The sequence below is a fragment of the Carettochelys insculpta genome, chromosome 6 (genome assembly GCF_033958435.1).
Source record: "Carettochelys insculpta isolate YL-2023 chromosome 6, ASM3395843v1, whole genome shotgun sequence".
Lineage (NCBI taxonomy): Eukaryota > Metazoa > Chordata > Testudines > Carettochelyidae > Carettochelys > Carettochelys insculpta.
Window position 1 is genome coordinate 8,664,332 of NC_134142.1, and position 15,147 is coordinate 8,679,478.

Genomic DNA, 15,147 nt, shown 5'->3' on the forward strand with positions numbered 1-15,147 from the left:
GTAGCGTCCTCCACTGTGCTCCAGGGCGCGGATGGGGATGTGGGTCCCATCCAGAGCCCCGAAGCAATTAGGGAAGCCCAGGGTGGCAAACCCCACGATGGCGGCATCCGGGTCCCCAAGCCTCACGCGCCTGTGGAGTAGCAGGGCGTTGATGGCACAGATGACCTGCAGGGGAAGCACATGGGAGACCACCAATGAGGGGTGTGCAGGGTGTGTGTGGCCCTCCCCTGCCAGGGCTCCCCTCCCCTGCCAGGGCTGCCTCCCCCTCCCTCCGTGGGTCCTCTTACCTCCATGAGGACAGCCCCGACGGTGGCCTTGCCAACGCCAAACTGCTGGCCCATGGATTGGTAGCTGTCTGGAGTGGCCAGCTTCCAGACAGCGATGCTGACCCGTTTCTCCACACTGAGGGCACACCGCATGGCGGTGTCCTGGTGCCTCAGTGCGGGGGTGAGCCACTGGCAGAGCTCCATAAATGTCTGCCGGCTCATGCGAAAGTTCTGGAGCCAGCGGTCGCCGTCCCGCTCTCTGAGCGCCAGCCGCTCCCACCAGTCGGTGCTTGTGGGGTAGCTCCACAGTGTGCAGCGCTGGGGGGAGGGAGCTGCAGGGTTGGGGGTTGCTTCCTCCTCCCCTGCGGGCAGCTCCTCCTCTGTGGCTAGGATGTGATCAGCTGCCTCCTGCATGGCATGGAGCAGGGCGAGCACTGCTCCTACAGGGGCAGCTGGGTGGACCTCTGGCTGGTGCTGGTGCTACTGCTGCTGCTGCTGGGGGTCCATGACTGCGTCGCCCGAGGTGTGCGTGCCTACGGCTCTGCAGACCATGTGCTGTGCAGGCTGCGTGTGTCTGGGAGGAGCCCTTTAAGGGAGCGGCTAGCTGTTGCCCCGGAAGTGCTAGTCCGCCCTGTGACCCTGTCTGCAGCTGTTCCTGGCACCCTTATTTCGATGTGTGCTACTTTGGCGTGTAGACGTTCCCCTGCAGCGCCTACTTCGATGTGGTGCTGCCCAACTTCGACGTTGAACGTCGACGGCACCAGCCCTGGAGGACGTGTAGACGTTATTCATCGAAATAGCTTATTTCGATGTAACGTTCACGTGTAGATGTAGCCACCCTCCTCTTTCTTTCTTTGTTAACAAACCTCTAGATTTTAGCTTCTGAAGGTTTGGCACTGTGTGCTGTTTTGGATAAGGTCTAAGTATATATTGGCCTAGGAATGTGGCTGGTCCCTTTGGGGGCTGGAAGAATCTGTGTGGAGCTGGTGAGGGGTGCTGGCTTGGGCATTAAGAGCAGCTGGAGAATCTGTGGGTTTGTCTGTGCAGCTTCTAGCTGGCCAGTGGGGCTGGCAGAGGTACTCTGGTGGCTGCCTTAGTGAGAAGGATTCTCCAGCCTGGGCTAACCAATTTGCCCAGGATTGGTTCTCTCAGCTGTGCCCAGAACCCCTGTAATATTACAAATCAGTTCCCGTGGTTAACTGTCTTAGGGCAGGGCTACACGAGACATTAAAGTCGATCACAGACATGCAATTCCAACTAGCTGTGGCAATTGCATAGCAGGAATCGACGTATCAACGATCTACCTCTCTGGCCATCCTCACTGAGAGGACGATGGGAGAAGCGTAGACCTCCCTCGCTCCTTGGGAGAATGAGAAGTGCAGGTGTCAACTGTTGACCCCACTAGTTCGATTTCATGTGTCCCCATTAGGCACACGAAATAGGACCCTAGAAGATTAAGCCTGACCCAGTCGGTCTCTCAGCAAGCAGAGATGTACCCTAAGAGTTAAAAGTTTTCCCAACAAGAAATCTGAATCTCTGCTGCTACAGACCACATCAATTACTTCCCAGCCTACCGCCAGCAGAGATGGCAGACAACTCATCACCATCCTCTTTCTAACAATATTTATGTCCTCGCTTCTGCCCCCCCCAGCTTCTCTCGATTACACATGTCAAATTCTTTCAGCATGCCTCCTGTTTTCCAAAGCTTTTATCTCTATTGCTGCCCCCTGGACTTCCTCCAATTTGTTCACATCTTTCTTAAAATGCAATAGTTCCAACTGCAGACAGCTCTGCAGATGAGGCATGACCAGTGTTGATGTAGTGCCTTCTACGGAATCGACTGGTATATTTTGTAGATGCTAGATCTCAGGCTCATCCATCTCATTAAAAACGTTGAAATGTTACTTTCGATGTATGTGTATTGACATTTACACACAGTAGTCCCTCGAGTTATGCCGAGGTTCTGTTCCCACTCACCCTTGTGTAACTCATATTTCAGGTGACTCAGGGGGCAGCTTTTTTCCCCGGTTGAATGCAGATTCTGCAGCTGGGGAAGCACCGGGGGCTCCTTTGGAAGTCCTGGGGTGGGGGGGCAGTTGGGGAGAGTTAAGGCTGGTAGGGGGGTGTTAATGGGTTGGATTGCAGGGGATGCAGTCGAGCTGGGGCTGTGCAGCCCTGTAAGAGGTTGAGCCGGAGCCACATGGTGGTGGGGGAGGTGAGCCAGGCATGCGGGGGCTGGAGCTGAGCCAGAGCCAGAGCCAGAGCTAGGCGTGGGGGAGGGTGAGCCGGAGCTGGGTGTGGGTGGATGAGCCAGAGCTGCGGGGTGTGTGTGTTGGAACCGAGGCTGAAGGGGGAAGGGGGTTTGAATGGCGCCATGGCCGGGGGAGGAGGTGGGGGGGTTGAGCCAGGGCTGGGGGAAGCGGGATTTTGAGTTGCGCTTAACTTGTGTTAATGGGCGTTAAGTGCAACTCGAAATCACGCACGTCGAGGGATTACTGCACCGATTAAAGCTTTTACATTTTCTACACGCTTCTTTCTGACACGTGCCGCAGGGGTCGGTTTTTCCCTGCCTGAACATAAGCGGAATCTCCAGCAGCGGGGACTCCGTTAGACAGGTTGCGCCCGCCAGGGATGGGGCCGAATCGCTAATTGTAGGGATGAAAAATGAGGCCGGGTGAGGGGCTCTTCGGGAGATTCTGCTTTAGCTGGGACTGGCCCTGCTCTGGGCAGGGGCTGGACTCCGCCCGCCTGGGTCCCCTCCAGCCTAGGAGTCTGTTCACAAGCGCCCAGGCGGGCGCAGGGGAAGAGGTGGAGCTGAAGGGGCGGACGAGGCACGAGCGGGTGTCAGAGAGGTCCCCGCCCTCCCCGAGCTGAGCCCCTGCCTGGCCACACCGCCGCCGCGACGGCAGAGCGCGGCTAACGGGGACGCGAAGGCAAAGCGGCTTCGCCCGCCCATGCGCCGCCAGGGGACCGCGGCCGGCTGCTGAGCCGCCGCTCGGGATAGCCCGGGGGAGCGACGGGCAGCGCCGGGCCGCGCGTCGGCCGCCGGCAGCCAAGCGAGTGGGCGGAGCAGCTTCTCGGGCGTGGCCCAGCCCCAGCGCGGGCGGGTCGCCAACCCCGGGGGCGTCCGAAGGAAACTGGCCGCTGCCAAGCTCCCCGCGGGGCTGCAGTTCTCGGGCACCTTCCTCCCCGGCAGCCCCGGCCTCGGGACCCTGCACCCTCCACTCAGCCCCACCCGGGGACCCTTCATCCCCCGCAGCCCCGGCCCGGGGTCCCTTCACCCCCCCCAGCTCCCCCGCAGCCCCGGCCCGGGGTCCCAGCACCTCCCTCTCTCCCCCGCCTCCGCGGGGCTGGGCTGCTCCCTTCCCCTCCCCAGGCAGCCGAGCTCCCTCCTCCCCACGGCGGGGGGCCGGCCGGGTTCTGCCCCGTCCACTACCCGCCGCCCGCCCCGCCAGGCTCCGTCTCCCGTCCCCGGCCCGCCGCCCATGGAGACCGCCGACTACCGCTGCCAGAGCAGCCCGAGCATCGAGGGCGACCAGTCGGCGCTGCCGAGCTCGCTGCTTTTCGCCGCCGGGCTGCTGGGCAACGTGCTGGCCCTGGTGCTGCTCTGCCGGCAGCGGCTGCGGCGCGGGCGCGCCCCGCGGGCCTCCGCCTTCTACGTGCTGGCCAGCGGGCTGGCGGCCACCGACCTGCTGGGCAAGTGCCTGGTGAGCCCGGTGGTGCTGGCCGCCTACGCGCGCAACCGCAGCCTGAGCGCGCTGTGGCCGCCGGCCGGCGCGGCGGAGGAGGAGGACGGCGGCGGGGCCGGGGAGCCGGGCGGGCTGTGCCGCCTCTTCGCCTTCCTCATGGCCTTCTTCGGGCTGGCGCCCACGCTGCTGCTGCTGGCCATGGCGCTGGCGTGCTGGCTCTCGCTGGCCCACCCCTACTTCTACCAGCGCCACCTGCCGCGCCGCCGCGCCGCCGCCCTGCTGCTGGCGCCCGCCGCCGCCGCGCTGTGCGCCCTCTTCTGCGCCCTGCCGCTGCTGGGCTTCGGCGCCGTGGTGCAGTACTGCCCCGGCACGTGGTGCTTCATCCGCATGGCCGGCCGCGGCGCCGCCGCCGCCGCGCGGGGCTACTCCGTGCTCTACGCCAGCCTGCTGGGCGCGCTGGCGCTGGCCATCGGCCTCTGCAACCTGGCCAGCATGCGCAGCCTCTACCGCATGGCCCGCCGGCCGCACCGCCGCAGCCGCGGGCCCGCCCCCGCCCCTGCCGCCGCCGCCGCCCCGCCGTGCATGGAGGAGCTGGATCACCTCGTCCTGCTGGCCCTCATGACCGTCCTCTTCGCCGTCTGCTCCCTGCCCCTCGTCGTGAGTACCGGGAGCCGGGGGTGGGGGGGGGAGTCTGCCAGGTCCCGATCCTGCGGGGCGGGAAGGGGGGGGACGCCCAGGCGCCCACCTCGCGGTGCCAAAGCGCCCCCCCAAGCCAAGGGGTTTCCCAGGCACCCCAGTTGACTTAGGGGGGTCGCTGAGGCAGGATCCTCCTCCCCCCAGCGCAGCGTTACCCCCTCCTTGCCAGGAGCTGGCTTGCCCCCTGGGTGCCCTCAGGTAGCCTCACACTGTGCCACGGGGCTGTGACCCAAACAGGCGCCAGGCAGGCAGGAGGGATGGGGTGCTGTGTACAATTCAGGGGTCCCACTGTGGTCCTGCCCCATCAGCTCTTGGGAGGGAGTCTGCTTCAGAGAGATGTATGCAGCACCCGGTGTTCGCGTTCGCCACAGGGGAATCCCTGGGTTTAAAATCTCCAACACCCTGGCCCATTGGCTGCCAAGCCACCCTGTTTCCAGGGGTGCTGTGAAGCAGGGGTCCGCAGGTGCAGGCAGCAAACAGGTGGTTGGGACTAAACACACACCTGTACTGCCCAGGCGGGGCCATTTTATTAGCCATTTGGAGCCCACGGGGAGTGTGCTGCTGAGGATTGGGGCCCCAGTTATGAAGACATTAGTCGGTATCTCCCCCCCATGCCTACCCACAGGTGATCAAAGATAGGGAGGGAAATCCTTGCTGCAGGGCTGAGATCTTTCCCTCCTGTTTTTCCTACTCCAGCAGCGTCAAATAGGAATTCGAAGAACACCACACTTGAGGCTGTCATCTTTCCATATTTGCCACATTATATTATACGTAACTTTATTAAATAATAGCAGAATATTGGTAGGTGTTTCATCCTAAATACTACAAACAACATTCATATGATCCACTTAGTAATATTAGAAATCACTGTGATACTTTGCAAACTTTATCGTTTACTAACTTTTATGACTTATGACATGTGCCTCAGAGCCAGGCACTCCTAGCCCCCTGCCCTGCTCTAAATAAATACCTTCCCCTGTCTCCAGAGCCCGGGACTCCCAGCCCCCGACAAATAAATGCCAACCCCCTTTCCCCAGAGCCAGGGCACCCCCAGCCACCCCACTCTAACTGAATGCCCTGCCCCAGAGCCAGGCCCCCCCCATTCTAATTCAATCCCATCGACTCACTAGAGCCGCTGGGGCTGCTGCTGAGGCCGCTGCTGCCACGCGCTTCTCCCCACAAGCAGTGGGATGTGTGCGTGGAGTGGGTGGACAGGACTCCCCGTGTGTGGCTCTCAGGAGGAGCCACATTTAAAGGCTTCAAGAGCCGCGTGCAGCTCCAGAGACGCAGGTTGGCCTCCCCGTATTCGCCACAACATAGTGTCCTATTCGCCACAGGGGACAAGCAGTCAATGGATTGGACACCGCGGCACTATTCCCTTTATATTCTTCAGAAGGCTAAAAGAGGGCTGAGAACTTCGCATGCCGGGTCCAGCATTTGGGCTGGTTCAGGATCAGAAGGGCTAACCCCCGTAGGCGGGCTCATGACAGTGAATGGACGCATGCAGCAGAGCCGGGGCATATAATGGCCCAGGAGCTGTAACTGAAAAGATGCAGGTCCCTTGTTGGCACCGTCCATCTTCTGGGGCACTGTTCTTGAGTGAGGAGCCGCGTAGCCTCTAATTTTTTACAGCAGTGGGCAGAATAAAATGTATGTGAAAAAAGGCACTTGCGGATGTTTACCACCCGTAGAATCACACGCTGCTGGCTATGGGTGCTCTGCTAATCCACTGGACGGGCACCTGACGTTCTCCTGGGTGGCCACCCTGGTGAGGAGGAGGGATAGTGGCCCCTGGGCTGATAAGCTAGCAGAAGGCTCTGGGTGCTTTTGAAAGCTGAAGAGGGCAGCCAGGGGGAGAGAAGGGTTCATTGTTTAGCATCCGACAACCTGAAATGGGTGGGTAGCTGAGTCGCAGTCCTTTAGTGGTCCCGGTAACAGCCCCGAAGAGACACCCAGGGTGGACTGGATGTGGACGGTGATTGGTCATCTCAGATCCAGGCTGAGCGTTTTCACAGGGTGCAGTCTAGCTCTGTCACAGCAGCGCTGAAAACTTTTCAGAGAAGAGAACAATGAGAAAATATGTGACACTGAGCCACCAGTCTCCTGGGGAAAGATTCTCCTCTTAAACTGTGGGTGTGCCCTCTTAGTGACCTTAAAACTGACACTTTCTTGCTCACTATTCTGTAAGCTGCATGTCTCTCCTGCTTGAATGAACTAAAAACCCCCACAGTTATTCATACAGCCAGGGACAAGAAGGGAGGTGAACCCCTTGCGGATTACACTATGTCATGGTTATTAGCAGATAGACTGTAATACAGTGGTTTGCTTACACTACAGAGTGAGTTATTAAAAACAGTTGCATGTTTACTGAGGTCCGTGTTACAGATCCAAGACAGCAACTCTTACAAGCTGCACTTTTTCACGGGCGCTGTCAACAAGGCTGACAGTAAAATCATTGAGTCCAGAAACACACGCTTGCTTATGACATATGAAGTATAAACAAGGCAATGGGACTTACGGTATCAGCATGATCTTGTGCTACATCCTGGAAAGACCGTATTTTGATGCACACATGGAGAACTTCAGTATAAAGTTACTGGCCATGAGCCAACAAGGAACACCAATGGTGGTGTATTTCTGTCACTTTTCTAGCTGTACCCACAGTTTAAAGAGACTCCAGTCTGGCCAGGCCCATGCCGAGTGCATTCACATTGTGAAAAATCTTACAGCCTCAGTGAGGCTTCATTCTCCTTCCACAAATCGTGCAAACCTTATTCATAGTCTCCACGTGCACCTAATTTTTCATGTTTTTTTCTTTACACTATTGTCCATTTTATTGGTACACCTCCCCAGCCCTAGACAGCACTGTGATCTTCCTGTAACGTGTAGCATCTCACAAAAGGAAGTTGGCAGTGCTAATTTAAGAATTACGTGGTAGGTTACTTTTGTGAGCACTCCTTATACTGTGGTGGGGTGCAGGGACAATCATGTTCTGGGTGTCCCAAAACCTCTGACTTCCAGAACCTGGAACTGGATGACAGAGGATGAATCACTTAATAAGTTGCCCTGTTCCATTCATTCCTGCTGAAGCATCTGGCGCAGGTCTCCCAGTGTTCCCCCTGTAAGTTGAGTGCTTGGGTGGCCCCCCCAGGTGAGGTTTAGGTGCTGCCCAGCTGATTAGCAGAGCGCCCTTAGTCAGCATTATGTGTTTCTATTGATTGTTTACATGCAAACATGCCTCAGCACACATAAAATTTATTCCACCCATGGATGGAAAAAATGGAGGGCTGGCTCCTGTTGGAAGACAGGCCAAATGGACCATTGGTCTGACTGAGTATGGCTTTTCTTATAGCACCACTCATAGGAGTAGAGTTACTGCTCGGGACCATATGGATTTAAAAAATCAAGCCCTTTATTTGCTATCCACAGCTTCACTTGTGTAAATGTGAAGGTGCTGTGAAAACTGGCTTAATGCAGTTACCTTTTTCAGGGATGAGCAAACTTTTTACAGCAGGCCCCACTTTTTGTCCCTGCAGTTAGCAGCCCCACCACCTGTCTAATGTAATCCAAACTGATGGAAATTTCAGTTATGTTCATATGAAAAAAATTCCCTTTTCAGCACATGTAAGAAAATAAGTCTGTACAATGTAAATTCTTGATTAATTGATATAGAAATGTGAATACGCACATGTAAAAAGAGTAACAGATTTCAACATTTTTACTGAGATGGATGAGCTTGAGCCACAGCAGCCAATTGTGCTATGTCCCGTATGAAATTTCACACCCCGCCAGAGGGGGCCCGGCCCTATATTACTCCCTCAACCTACCCCATCCAGATCTATGACATATCTGACCAGTTTTATATACCAAAGTATGATTTGGAGGGAAAAGTATAATTAAACCAAACTGCAATTAGTGGTGCCCGTTAGTGCAGGTAAGGATGTCTTGACATTCAAAATTCCTTTGTCAGTGATTTACAGCTATAGAACACAAACAAATGAAATGTGAGATCTTACCCACATGAAGAGACTTGGGGGTTGAATTTGGAGGAAAACAAACCAAAGAAGCAAAACCACACGCACAATTGTCGAGGGAGGGTTTTGTGTGGCTGGAAATACAAGCTAGGATCATTAGTACTCTTCACCCACCATGCCCCAGTTACCCCTTTTAGCTCAGAGAGGTTTAATTTTAAAACCACCAACAATATAATTTTGCAGGTAATCATTAGCCATTTTGGTTCACACTGCAGATTTGGAAGGAAACCATTCTTTTCGAAACAAACAGAGCATTGTGCTTGGAGACTGGGTTGTTACCTCTCATGCATAACAGTTTTTTGATCCCCCAAAAAGTTCACAGATTTCCAGGGTTGGGGTGGGAGGGGAAGGATACAGAGCCTTTATGCTTGAGCTGTGATCCAGTTTAGTCAGTCAATGAGATTTTTCTATGTAAGTCAGACTAAAACTTACGATGTGCAAAGAGGCATCCTTTAGCACCCAAACTATGTTTTGGAATCAAGCCATGACCCATATGCCCCTGTGCCTGGCCAGACACCATCATGACAGAATGTTTTTACCTATAAAACTGAAACGGACTCAGTGCAAACCAGAAGAATGGTGAAGATCTGAAGAGACCACAAAGGGAAGAAAACGCTGAGTTGAGGATCTCCCAATGCCTGTGCAGAATGCCATATCTCCGTATCAATGTATCTGTGTCTTATTAGACCCTTAATTGTAAGTGTCATCGCTGTTGTGGTCTTGGGTTAGCCCATTAATGGGAAACCCTTTTAGTGGAGTTTTTAATAGGTAAATTTTTTGTGGTTCTCCAAGACAATAAACATTGCTTAAGTGCTGTATTTGTATATGGACTTTCCTATCCTTTTTTAGAAAAGGTGACAAATATAGAAAGCCATGTTGTGTGGAGGCCCTGCTGGTAGAATCTGCCTGCTGGTAGACATATTCATTCCTGAAGTATTGTTATGACCCAAGGGTACAAGTTAAAGTTGGCAGAGAAGGTTTTGCAAGCTCTGGGCAAAGAAAGCCTTGTAGTTGCACAAAAGTACCACAGCCCCTCTTTCACTATGAACAGCCGCTGAAGAAATAGAGCACACGCCTGGCTCTAGTCAAAGTAAAATGCGAGCATCATCTGTTTTACATAAATAGGGATTATTACACTTCCAAGAAAGTCAGAGTACAGAAGCACCTTTGGGAGCACCTATCCTTATGTTTTACATGCTTCAATTTTTTTTCACCCACTTTCTGTTGTTATTACTTGTTTATATTGTGGAAGCTCCCAGAGGCCCTACAGAGCAAAAAGACCGCCCCTGCCCCCAACAAGTTTACAGTCTAAGTGGCTAGAATCACAGAACCCCAGGGTTAGAAGGGACCACAAAGGTCATGTGGGCTACGTCTACGCTGCAGCAATCTGTTGACAGAAGTTACTGTGGGAAGTGACAGAGGGGCCTCAGAGCATCTGCACGGCATTTATGTTGACAGAAAACTGTTGATAAAGGCATTATACCTGAACGCAGAGAGGCACCACGCTGCCAGTAGCTGTGACGTGTTTTGTCGACAGTCTGTTGACATAACACATTTTGCGTGTAGATGCTCTGGGGTTTTTCCAGCAAAAGCCCAGTTTTGTCAGAACACCCCGCCGCCGTGTGTAGCTGTAACCATAGTGTCTAACCCTTCCTGACTGAGCTAACCTTGTTATCCCCAGCCTTGCTCTGGCTTCTATACCTGGCCCTGCAGATTTCCATGACCAGCATCTGATGAAGTGAGTCTGTGCTCACGAAAGCTCATGCTCAAAACTTTTCTGTTAGGCTATAAGGTGCCACAGGACCCTTCGTTGCTGTTACAGATCCAGACTAACACGGCTACCCCTCCGATACTTAACTCCCTTTCTGTGTATCACTTCCACATCCCACCAGTATACCGCACGTCTCTGCAAAGGAAAACAAAATGACACCAGACTGTGAAGATCTTTAGGCACTGACCTCTTCTGTCAGTTTCCTAACTGTCCGTGGGAGCTCGGCACCTTTGCAAAATCTCATTCGGTGCCTCTTTGTGTCTAAAACTAACAAGGCACTCTAAAGGCTAACAGATTTATGAGAGTGTTAGGGGAAAAGCTTTTATGAGATAAAACTTCCTTCCTCAGATGCTGAAGGAAAAAAACCCAGGGAGACAGAGGTTGGGAGTGTGTTACCATTGACAGGGTGGCTCATCTACAGCAGAGATGAGAAGCAGGGAGAACATGAATGGGACATTACCATGATTCTATTGTAATGCGAGAACCACTCCAGGTGCCTGTTTAGTCCTTGGTTCACAGGCTCAGATTTGGAGCTGTATCTCGAGGAAGCTTACACCTAACACCCTCATGAATTAGGTAGTCTTTAAAGAGCCACCAGACCCCTTGTTGCTGAAACCAATTAACATGGCTCCGCCTCTGAGACTTCTTTGTATCTCCGTGCCCTTGTGGCTCTGAGCCCAAGAGTTTATTTATGACCATGTTTCTTAAGCTATATTCTGCGGAACACTGGTGTTCTGTGAACAACTCAAAGGTATGCCATGAGCATTTGGAAAAACACTCTACTGGTAGATATTTTCTGTTATTAAAATACAGTGTTACTTCTTCAGTGCTATGTATGATGCCTGATTAAATTACTTCCTTTTTTTTCTTTTTGGCTGTTTACGTTGCTGGGCTTTTTTGTCTGACAACAATTTGTGAAGAAGATTTTCATAGGTGTTCCGAATGAAAAATACTATTGTTTGGTGTTCTGTGATCTCGGAAAGTTCAAGAAACGCTAATTTCTGAGCTTGTCTCCTGTCCAGTTCTGATTATATTTATGCCACAGAAAACCCTGCATAATGCCAAAAAGATCAATAGAGTTATTTAGGATTTACCCTGAAGTAACTGAGGGTTACTCTCCACATGAAGTAATTCAGGAAGAGCCTAATCCCATGTGCAGACAGGAATCTAAGAAGTGGTCTATCCCATGAAAGCTCACCACCTAATAAATTATTTTGTTAGTCTTTTAAGTGCTGCTGGACTGCCTTTTGTTTTGATAGAGTATAGATTAATGACTATCTTTCTTTTTATGGATAACGCCATCCTTGCAACCATGGATGTAGAGGCTCTGTACACTAGTATTCCACATAAAGACGGATTACAAGCAATCAGGAATACCATCCCTGATGTCACCACAGCCAGTCTGGTGTCTGACCTCTGTAACTTTGTTCTCACCCACAATTATTTCTGATCTGGGGACAGTTTATACCTCCAGATTAGTGGAACTGCTGTGAGCACCCACATGGCCCCACAATATGCTAATATATTTATGGCTGACCTGGAACAATGGTTCCTCCGCTCCCATCCCCTATTAACCCTCCTCTACTTAAGAAACTCACCCTGATCATTTTTTTCTGATTTGTCCTCCTTGATTATTGTTTTTGGTTCTCTGTGCCTTAAATATTGAGTCTGTTCTGGTCTGGCTATGGTCTGAAGAAGTGGGTCTGTCCCATGAAAGCTCATCACCTAATACATTATTTTGTTAAAGTGCTACTTAACTGTTTTGTGTTGATATGGCACTGTGTCCACAAGGGGGCACCCTTGCTTCATAGCCATTGTAATACTAAAATGTGAGAAGTTGCAAGTGTTTTATGGAGATACCCTGGATTCTCTTATTTCCACCCATCTGTTTAAGTGGGTTTTACCCCCAAAAGCTCATGACCTAATACATTTGTTAGTCTCTAAGGTGCCACAGGACTGCTTGTTGTTTTTGAGGTTACAGACGAACAGGGCTACCCTTATGAGACCTCATAGGGAAGGTAACATAGAGTGTCTTTTTTCAAAGCAACAGAAGTTACAGACCATTCAGAGATGCACTTCTTCAGGCTATGTCTAGACTGCAGGCTTCTATAAACAAAACTCCAGATCTGTCGGCAGAGATTTGCCACTCAGGAGCATTCTGTCGACATCCCTGTTCACCTCGTTCCACAAGGAAGAAGGGATGTCTCGACAAAGGATTTTTTTCAGACATTTGGCTGATTCAGTGCTGAAAAGTAGTTGAGCGTGATCACTGAATTTAGGGAGTTCACTCAAGTAATTTACAAAGTGTTATACAGGTTCAACCTCTCTCATCCAGCAACAGCAGTAATCCAGCATGATTTTAGTTATCCGGACAACCACTTATCATGCGTGGGGCCAGATTTCCCATGGTTCCGTAAAGTTTGCTTACAGCCATCAGTCATAGTGCTCAGTGTCTGTGTTGTTATTTAGCAGTAATTTACCCGTACAAGTCTTTTAAGAGCCTAGTTAGCAATGGAAGTGTTGGTAAAGTGCTAGAAAATATTGACCTCCCATTGTCCAGCACTTGTCAGGTCCCCAGGGCGCCTGACGAGAGAAGCTCAACCTGTACTTTATTGCCGGTGCTCAGCTTTTAGGTTTTATAATGAGATTTTTTTTTTTTTTTTATTTAAAATAGGTCCGTGCTTATGTGGGAGCCTTTGCTGATGACTTCAACGAAAAGGCAGACCTTACGGCGCTGAGATTCCTATCTGTGAATTCCATTGTGGACCCCTGGGTTTTCATCATTTTCAGGACTTCTGTTTTTCGCATGTTCCTGCACAGGTTCCGCAGAAGACTGAATTCTAAAAAAGCCACAGTGCCCCGGCTTCTCTGAGCCAGGCACTGAAGCTGCAGCAACAAAGAATGTTTTGCTTCCTTTGATAACCTGAATGGGAGGAATCTTGTTCCAGTAAATGTTTACATAATCGAACTGATCTCAAGAATTATACCAAATGTGGTGATTGCGACATGTGGATCTTCTGTGAACACTGTAAAATATAGAAATGTGTTCTGGGGAAGCTGAAGTGCCTTAACCATGTACACACACTACAGAGATGAACCATGCCTCCGTTACTGCCTTTTTGCCTTTTCTGTCACAGACTGGAACTGGAAGTTTGTGGTCATTTGAGGCATGGGGAGTCTGACGAAATGACAGCAGTCAGCTTCCCAGAGAACTTTTGATGACAGTAAAAATAATGCGTTTGTGATCTAATCTCTGATCATCGCGCCTGATTCTCCACTCCTGTCTGAGGATGACCCCCGTCCTGCAAGCCACTCTGCGTGGGGTGAGCCCTGTGACCTCTGGTGTTTCTCATTAATTTCAACAGGCTGCCAGCAGGTAGACGTGTCTTTGTGCAGGGATCAGCTGAGAGAGTCGGGGCCTAACTCAGGAATCACCGAAGTCAGATGGGGAAAAAAAAAAGCTCTTCATTTTTAAAATAAGTCAAAGCAACACGCAGTCATTTTCTCATTCCTGCCCCTCAAACCTGCCGATGAATCGGTCTCATCATCCAGTAGCTCTAAAGTATTACATTCACAGTACATGCAGCATCCTTTCAAGCAGCGGGGATTCCATGGACTTGTCTGAACTGTTGAGTCAACTTCAGGAGTAACTCGAGAGCGGGCTCGAACTTGTCTCCCACACCTCCACAAAAGCTGCTGGCCTGAGTGCTGAAACACAAGCTTGTAAGCCAGGATGGGGAGAAAGGGGAGGAGCTGCTGCTATGCAAGACAGTGGGGATTAAGCTAGCTGTGCTGCCAATCCAAAGGCTCTGTGCTGCTGGAGTGTTGGTGTGCCATGGGATGGCTCTCACTCAGGCTAGGAGTAGAGAATGCTCCGCTGTGAAGTCTAGCCCGCTCTCCTGCTCTGGGTATGCACCACTAACGCGCTGGTGTCAGAGACAAGGGGAGTTCTGTGTGCAGAACTACCACAGTGTACATGGCCCCTAGGGTACCTGCAGGGATCTGCCCACCTGTGCACCTTTACTCTTCTGAGTAGCCCCACTGTGGAGCTGCAAAGAAAGTTACATGGGCGAGTAAATCTTTGCCAGATTGGGTCATCAGACAGTAAACAGCCATAATAATAATAAATGGAGAGGCACATCTTGTAAAACTTGAAGGGACCTCAGAGAGTCCAGCCCCCTGCCCTCTTGCTGTTTCCTTTTTCTTAGGTGCCCCAGATCCCTAAATAGCCCCCTCCAGGCTGGGGCTCACAACCCTGGATTTAGTAGGCTGAGCTGTCATGCAGTCTGGGTAGAGATCTACATTTATACGCTGTAGCAGTTCAAGTGTGTTAGCTATTCCCTGTGGACAAAGAAGGCTGAAAAAAATATATATGTTGGAAAGCAACATCATGTTACATGGTACAGTTTGTTCAATAAATTATTCGTTAGCCAGTGTGGAGATTTATACATAGTTTGTGATTTTGTTTGTTTGGTAAACAAACCTCACGGGTCTTCTGCTTTGAGGACAGATGTTTATGTGAGCTGGCTGGGAATTATTGTTCTTACCTGATGCAGTTTTAATGGGCTGTCACCCCCAAGGTGTTGACAGCTTGGGGTCCTGTCAGTCCAACAGCTAATTGGCTTGCTGCAGTTTTTATACAATTGGTATGGCAAAATCACTTGATGATGTCCTGTTCTGTTTACTCCCTC

General features: G+C 51.6%; 1 protein-coding gene across 1 annotated transcript; it reads left to right on the forward strand.

Moving 5' to 3' along the window:
• The first annotated feature begins 3,159 nt into the window (after positions 1-3,159).
• Positions 3,160-14,871, forward strand: PTGDR (prostaglandin D2 receptor). Its single transcript, XM_074998516.1, has 2 exons — positions 3,160-4,612; positions 13,131-14,871. Exons 1-2 carry the CDS (start codon positions 3,752-3,754, stop codon positions 13,326-13,328), a joined length of 1,059 nt encoding a protein of 352 aa, XP_074854617.1. The 5' UTR covers positions 3,160-3,751; the 3' UTR covers positions 13,329-14,871.
• Positions 14,872-15,147: the final 276 nt, after the last annotated feature.

What these genes read in the sequence shown, in the direction of transcription:
- PTGDR (XM_074998516.1), top strand. Translation starts at nt 3,752, where the DNA reads ATGGAGACCGCCGACTACCGCTGCCAGAGCAGCCCGAGCATCGAGGGC. An exon ending in TCTGCTCCCTGCCCCTCGTC is followed by an intron (nt 4,613 to 13,130) that starts GTGAGTACCGGG and finishes TATTTAAAATAG; the next exon opens with GTCCGTGCTTATGTGGGAGC.